The sequence below is a fragment of the Rhipicephalus sanguineus genome, chromosome 5 (genome assembly GCF_013339695.2).
Source record: "Rhipicephalus sanguineus isolate Rsan-2018 chromosome 5, BIME_Rsan_1.4, whole genome shotgun sequence".
Lineage (NCBI taxonomy): Eukaryota > Metazoa > Arthropoda > Arachnida > Ixodida > Ixodidae > Rhipicephalus > Rhipicephalus sanguineus.
Window position 1 is genome coordinate 126,795,132 of NC_051180.1, and position 8,334 is coordinate 126,803,465.

The following is an 8,334-nucleotide window of genomic DNA, read 5'->3' on the forward strand; positions in this document are numbered from 1 at the left end:
GCGTTTTCATTTCTGTTTAGGTAGGACGCTCTGGCTTGACTTAGCGTGAAATCGAAAAGTGTAGGCAACGCAAAGCACATTCGGTGGATCTGTGCAACATACTGATTACAAAGCACGAGCTTATTCGTTGCGCGAGTCACCATGGTAATATTTCAAAATTTCTGTAAGCGCGCGTCCTCGTACTCGAAAAGGAAATTGAATATGTCATATGCTCACTTCCATTTGCACTCCAGTACATCGAGTTGCGATGCATTACGTTATACCATTATACATGCGACTGTTATCCGATTGCAAAGTGTCAATGTACCAAAGTATGTCATTTCACATTTAACTTTCCCTATTGAAAATCGTGGATTGGTGGATGCTGGAATTCTTGGTGGACAAGGTGGAAACAATAGTGGATGTGGTGGAAACTGTGGTGGTCATAATGGCTGATGATGGCGAGAGTGGAAAAAATGGTGGCAGATGGTGGTGGTGGTGGCGAGTTCTTTTGGTGTTAAGTGGAAAATGCTGGCTGCGATGTGGCGACAGTGGAAAAAAGGTGGCAGATGGTGGTGGTGGTTGGCGAGCTTTTTTTGGTGTTAAGTGGAAAATGCTGGCTGATGGTGGCGAGCAAAACGTGTTTCGCGGTGGATGGCTTGGTGAACAAGCGGGATGACGGTGGCATGATGGAAGTGCACGTGACATTCTGTGAAATCACTGTCACTTCTAATGTTGGCTGTTCAATGTGTAGAAAAAATATGTTACAGTTCAAAGAAGCCAACGCCGATCATTAAGCTTTTCAGCACGCTTTTTTTTATCATGCGGCGTAACCGCCTCAAGATTTGTGGAGCACAGCAGCCGTGAATGTTTACATTTTAGCACGTACTTATCAGGTTTACATCCGCGATGTGCTGCTCCATTGTGATGTTTACAAGTCTAGAAGTGTCGGTGTGACAGCGACAGTATCTGTGTTAAATCGGCGCGCAGTTGCCGAGAAGTAAATGAGCCCTTCCAGCGGGTAGACCTGAAAGCAGCCGCCACTTGATACCGTCACGCTGAAACGCAACTCTGGCAATTCTTGCACACTCACTTACCTCAGCGGCACTTTAAGGTAACAGTGAAAATGCGTGCGAAGCTAAAATGCACAAACTTTTACCTTCGGCCTGCGTCGAGTTAAGCCGACCAAGTATCACTTCCACCATCATATTCTACCACCATGATTGCCACCAAAGGTTAGGCATAGCTTACCGGACCGAGTCCGTCTACGTGTTATCGGCACTCTGGGTTTCAGGATACACGATTCCGATGAGTACGAATGACTTTACAGCACAGCTGTGGCATCGGCTAACCTAAATGAAGCATTTTTTTCTTGTGGTGCGGTGTCCGCACAAGAAGCGATCAGCATAGGTGCGACGCGCTTCCAGCAAACGCCTCCGCTCACCAACCGCCGCCGGTCGCACTCGCCGGCGCTTCTCTGACACGTATGCGAGGACATAGACCTTGTCAATTCGAACGCCTTACTGAACACCTATGATGGCATATTTTTCCCACGCACTGCACTTGCGTTTGGCCGAGCTGTTTGCAGTTGTAGCTAATGATGCAGCGTCAGATCAGTGCGCTTGCACGGCTGCGCTGTAGGTGTTGCGCGGAAAAACAGCATCACAATACTCAATTCAACTGTACGCGCGTATCAGTCGACAAAAAGCCTATGCACATGCAGCCCTTGGAAAAAGCGAGCAACGGCAATTAACTAGCTGTAACATTCGGTTCACTATACCCGCTCCTCGGTCCACTTGACACTTGTTTTGGAGTTACGTTGTGAATTCTACAAGAAAGTTAGCGCTGTTGCCATTATCGACGTGCCATTCGTTACCGGCAGCAGTTTGTTCGCGTTTAATAACTATGCAATTTTAGTAGGATGTGAAGATCGCGTCTGTGTCCAGTATGAGACTACAAAGCTGAAGCCAAACGGTGTATTCGTATGTTGACTAGTCATTTTGCAGAAGTCAACGCAACTGTCAGCGTGGGTCGTGGTAAAGTACTCGGCTCGAGATCCGAAGGTCGCACGTTCGACTCCCGGTGGCGGCAGTTTTTTTTTTTTGCATACGGCTTTTTTTTTTCTTTTTTTGTACTAATGCTTTCTACATCGCCTTCTATACAATTATTTATGTGTAACAGCTAATCACGATGATCCCGACGCCGTAGAACCGTTTTACGCTCCGCTATTCCCAGCATCCATCATACGCCAGCATCCAGCATACACCATGTGCCACCATCTTCCAGCACCATAATCCACCATAATGGTGGATGGTGGAATCCACCATCCCACATGGTGGATAAATTTGCAATAGGGTTTCGTGCTTGTATTTTATGAGTATGACAATAGACAGAGAGAGATAAAAATTGTTACTATAGAAAATCTCAGAGGTCAGCCCGAATCAATTTTCTGACTTGCTAGTCAACGTTAAGTGAACGGGCTGGAAAAGACAGGAGAGAGAAGGCGTTGATGATGAGGATGAAGATGGTGATGAAACAACACCTTGAATGTCCGAAAAACTATTTACAGTCTCTTGTATAATCCTGTCTCACGCAAAAACTTCTTCAGGGCGTTCAAATATTGCGCTGATGACGAGGTCCCGGTGCGATGCTTGTTGCTTGACAGATTTCAACAAGAAGGTGGGCATCGCATTAGTTTTCATGGCATTTCGCGGGCAGAAGCACAAGATGTGTCCAGGGGTCTCAGGAATGCCACATACCTCGCTTTGGACTTTCGCAGCCGATAAGGTGTAGGTAAGGACGACTGAACGCCACCCCTAGTCGTAATCTGTGCAGTGAGCTTGCAGGGCGCCTTTTCATGACTGGCAGGATGACACTAATGAATAAATAAATGAGACAGTAATTAATTCATAATGTGGCGTACATACTTACGGTAAGCACTAATAGTACCTCGTAGTCACAGTACTGAGGATGGGGGCAGCATATTTTTGCAGACCCTACTTGAATGTGTAGAAACAGATCCGTGTGTCAGAACTGTGTGTTCGAAACTCCTCTGTGTTTTTTTACCGTGGTTTATGCTGCTGGTGTCTCCCTAAGTACGTCACACGTAAAAATAGAAGTTGACCTTGGGTGCCCGATGAAGGAATGAACCCTACATCCTCCAATAGGGCGCCTTTATGTTCTGAAACTACAGGTGTACCATCTGACGTATAATTATTGTGGAGCGAAGGCCACGGTGTATCACGCACCTGGAAATGTCCACAACCACCGGGCTGCTGCCCTATTCCTTCACCCTCACAATTCTCCTGGGAGGCTGCTCCGACTAGCTCAGAGCCGCAGGAGCAGCAGCGTCGGCTGATCCAGCGAGGACGTGGTGTGGCGCGAGCCAAAGGGCCCTGAACTAAGGGCTCCACCCAACGAGGACGATCCTTGAGGCCTGCACAAATAAAAGTTTTCTCTCGCTCGCTCTCTGCCGTGTGAACGCTAGCTATTTTTTCTCCATGCTCTTCGATTTTCTTCATTTACAGATCCAATGGCAAACTTGTTACTACGAAGCTCTTTCTTAGCGACCGTATTGGTCCTAAATGTAGCCCATTGGTGAATATAAGAGAATACATGATTTTTCTTTTAAAATGAACACTGATTTTCAAAGAAAATCATGCGTAAAGAAACGCAAAAATAAATTTGGAACTCCACTACGGTGTCTCTCAGAATCCATATGATGCTGTATGTGACGTAAGACAGCGTCAGTCAGCTTTACTACGAAACATGTAAATGTCGTTTAGTTATGAATAATGCTTGCTCCAAGTCAATCGCTTAGAGTGCAAAGCGAATGCGGTTGCAATTGAAGAGAATAGGCTTGCCATTTACCGCGGAGTATCTTCATGATCAAGCCCGTCGGCTCTACTCAAGAACACATGTCCTTACAGGAAGTTGGCCTAATCATCCTATGGCATCAGTTCTGAATTGTCTCAAAGCTTATGTCGGTGCTAAGCACTCATCTTTGGCTAATTCTTTCACACTGTAGTCAAAATTTTCTAGCTAGAGTTACAGGGAATCTAGAAGCTGAAAGCAACAATGAAAGCGTCGGGCTTAGTAATACGCATTTCCGTAAAATAGTTATAATGCGTATATTCTGCTACGTTTTAAGTAACATGATTCCTGAATGACGTCCTCAGGCAGAGTAATATGGGCGTATCTGTATGGCGAGTGCACACTTCGTCGTGCCTGGCGCTATGCCGTCATTCCAATAAGTTATGTGTATGTGGGCGCGCTAGAGTGGCGTTCTACACTGTGCTCGATAGACACTCTTGTACAAAGGTTTGCGACCCAACTTTCGTTTGCAATGAAAAGGTGCCGTTCTTTTGAAGAACAAAATGACACTGAAGATAATACGAGGTTGGTGCACGCTTCTAGGTCAAACAAGAATAGCGCGTCGAATGCCTCACTAAAGAGCAAATTAGGGTTACCAAAGACGAAATTTTTGAATGTCATAAATGTAATCACTAGTCGTTCAAAGATAGCACAAGATAGATTACTCATAGCCTTTGTGCCCATACTGCTGTTTTCTTAGAATGCTTCAATGAAAAGCAACGATAGAATAAGCGCAAAAAGCACGAGTTTTGGATTGCGTCGAGTGCAGCACTTTCTTCTTGTATATTTAGTTCTGTGTCCCGAGGCCAATCATTTGCATTTCCGTTGCACCCAATGGGTCTTCATACTTTTAGAATTCTTGCTTTTACCTTAATTTTGTACTGTGTGTCAGTATGTAGATGAATCTTCGAGGTACAGCCCCGAAAGAGATGATAAGTTCCTCGCTGTAGAACCGTAACCTATTCGCATGCCTTCATTCCAAGAACCACATCCCAATGGAATCTACTACCACAATCAGCTAGCGCTATTACCGATACATCACGTTTTAAGGTTTTTTTTGCAAAGCATGTTTGGCTCGGTTTGATTCTGCTTCGAGTTATATATGTCATGTTTCCTTCTTCCTTTTTTTTTGTGGTTCGGCTTCTTCTTGTTGTTCTTCGCTTTGGTTCTTGAATATGTACTACCTGTATTATGGCTACCGCTACAGTCTTTTTTTTTACATTCTTTTTTTGACGCATTTCATATGTAATCTATTTTGTATAATTCTGTGAATTGTTCAAGTTTCGCTCCTTTATTTTTGTATCAAGTCTTGTTTTCCATTTTCGATATGTAACATGCCCCTCCCCTCTGTAATGTGCAAACCCTGAGGGTAAATAAATAAATAAATAAATAAATAAATAAATAAATAAATAAATAAATAAACATAATCAAGTGTCCATCTGGCTCTCGGTTATGATATACTTCTGTAAAAGACTCAAGCGCAAGATCCACATGTCAAGTATGCATGTCCTCGCGTTTAATGCGTTCTTCGGTAGCTCCCGGCATCGGAGCCTTCGAGTGGATAAATGAGAAGTTATATTTTTTTCCTTGGAAGTTATATCAGTGCGCTCTAATGATTTACGCTCTTACACCCTTTTTTGTGTTGTTACTCCATGACATAAGGCATCGTTTTTATTCAGCTGTTATTTAAGCCTGGAGAGCATTGCGCCTGTCCTCATATGTCAGGCCGGCTGAAGTATAAATGGCCGAGCGAAATTGATGGAAGAACATTAGTACCGCATGCTCTCTCACGCTGCCCATTTATCTGACTGCGTTAAAGCTCCTTGTAGCCCGCGCAGAATAAGTTTAGTACTCATTTTGAATTTATGTTGCCAAAGAAAAAACAACACCACCAGAACCGGGGTTCACTTCGCAATGGCTGTCGTCTCAAGTCGTATACAGTTTTTCATGGACACTAATTTAATTCGTTTTTGGCGTTCCGCTCGCGTGTTGGAGAGTCAAAGCAAATGTGTGTATTTAAAGGAGACGGCAAGTACTTATGACAAGCACGTATTTGTTTTTCTTCAAGGGAAAATGTGAGTGCAGGGCCGAAACGAACGTCTCTGCTGATTTGTACTGACTGAGCCTTCATGCAGCTCTCTTTATCGACAATTTTTGAGGTTCAATTTGTTTTGATAACATCGCATTACTTTATCTGCCATTCTCAAGTATGTCTCTTTCTACGAATTTCTTTTATAGCCATCAAATTTTAAATTCATAGAAATACTCGATTCTTCATTTTTTATTTTCCTTCTAATAGTCTAAAGAAAAATAAATTGCGCCTTCAGTGCAGTAATTCTGTAATTCTGGCTCTTTGTTTACAAAACCAATGTAAATATAAAAATGAAAGTTTGAGAAGGCAGACGTACGACGAGGGAACAAGCTGCCTGAAAAAAAAAACTGTAGTGCCCTTCGCGACGATTTGAATCTACGCAAGCAGCAAACAGCCATCTTTAAAGGCTATATATGGCTTATTTATCTAGGCACAGTTGTTGTAAGCGTTCGATCTGCTTTCTTTCGGGAGCCTCTAGTGCATCGCGAAAAAAAGAAATACGGTCGTGCACAACATTGGGGTGGAATGTTAGTAACTGCTGTGGAGAAATTAGAAAAACATGATGCCTCTCGTAGTGCAGGACTGACCTTGGAATACTAAACAGCTTTAGCTGTAGAAACCCTTGCGTTTTTGTCTATTATGCAATAATATTTACTTTCATACTGCTGTTCCACTCTCTCTTCATTTTACCCTGCTGTTTCAATCCTAATTCCGTGCATCGCGCATCAGAGACATTGATTTCGGAAGTTTTTATGCAGGGTGACCAATACATTCTGCTCGCAATACCTTCTTGTTTTCACAATGTTGAGAAAGCATGCTGAATTAAGGAAGCAAGAAACAAACAAAGTAAACGAGCTGGATTCTAATACCTCATTGAGTCCTGTTGTCAATCTCTACTTATTCTTTGCTTTCCGAAGTCTGCGCGTACTGGGGTGTAATCGGTTTCGTCGAGACGTCGCACTGTCACGACTGATTACGTATTGTATCGACACGAGGAAAAGTAGAGGTTGTCGCCTTCGTACGATGCAGGCGTCTCCTCGTTGCTTAGCAAGGGAAAAGAAATTCAGAAGATTTGTCGCAGAGTGTTTCATAGATATATGAGTAAAGACAATCAGTCATCACGGGAAGAGATTCTGTACATGGGTCTAGAATCCCACCGAACATGTACATGTGTACAAATGTTGATGTAAAACACGTGTAGTCACTGTCATGGTTTTGGAAATACACGCGTAGACAACAGCTATGCGCTTCGTGGAGACCGTAAATGCTATACATCATTCTGAGTGTGCTAGTTGGGCCGTAGCTGCTCTATAACGTGATATGAGTAAAGACAATCAGTCATCACGGGAAGAGATTCTGTACATGGGTCTAGAATCCCACCGAAAATGTACATGTGTACAAATGTTGATGTAAACACGTGTAGTCACTGTCATGGTTTTGGAAATACACGCGCAGACACAGCTATGCGCTTTGTGGAGACCGTAAATGCTATACATCATTCTGAGTGTGCTAGTTGGGCCGTAGCTGCTCTATAACGTGCTGGGCTTCGCATTGTAGCAGAATTTTGTTTTTTGTAGTTACGAACTGTGCCGTGACGTGAAACTGCAGGTCATCGTTCCGTAAGCGGCCTGCGCCGACGAGGAATCAGGGCTTTTATTACAGCAGGCCTCGCCGAAAAGTTCTCTTCGCTATAAACAAAAGTTTGTAGGAATATTCTATTCAACAGAAGATGCCTACAAACAAAGCTACTTTCGCTTGAGAGCCCATGCTCAAGGCTTCCTGTACTAAGGACGCCTCTCCTGAGCTATCCTCACAAATAAAGACGTTTATTCTCTCTCTCTCTCTCTTTATAGCTGCTTGGTTCGGCCCTACCATTCATTACTGCAACGAATGTCTCTCGGCACGCGCGCAAGCGTCTTGAAAAATTTCCAAAAGGTAACTTTTCGCAAAGACATAAGGATAGGCAAAGAAAGCAACAGCTCATCTAGCGGGTCCAGTTTCTCTTAGCTCTTTGTTATTCGCTCCCTCGTGGATTTATTTTTTGTTTACATTTCATCCATATTTGTTCTTTCAATCATTCTCTCTATCCTTCACCGCGCCCATGAAGTACCATCAGAACACATAAGAGAGGATGTGCAGGCTATCCCCGAGTGAAGACAAAAGAAATCATTTTGAGCAGTTTCTATCTTATTGTCATGAATACAAAGTTACGTTGTGCAAGTTCTCGCTGTGTGCTTATATGCGAAAGTACGTACTCGGCTCCGGGTAATTCACATGACCCAATGGCCTATGCAAACCGCTAGGCGCGAACAAGACAAATAACATTGTATGGCGGACGTCCTGCTCTACGGCGTTCATTGCCTTCTTCGCGCCTAGATATTTGCATCAGT

General features: G+C 43.6%; 1 protein-coding gene across 1 annotated transcript in view; it reads left to right on the plus strand.

Moving 5' to 3' along the window:
• Nucleotides 1-2,772, plus strand: part of LOC119394955 (histone-lysine N-methyltransferase 2C) — a 62,126-nt gene extending 59,354 nt beyond the window's left edge. The window contains exon 20 of the mRNA XM_037662251.2: nt 2,759-2,772. Within this exon, the coding sequence (XP_037518179.1) occupies nt 2,759-2,772 (14 nt within the window). The remainder of the gene's footprint in view (nt 1-2,758) is intronic.
• The last annotated feature ends 5,562 nt before the right edge of the window (nt 2,773-8,334 follow it).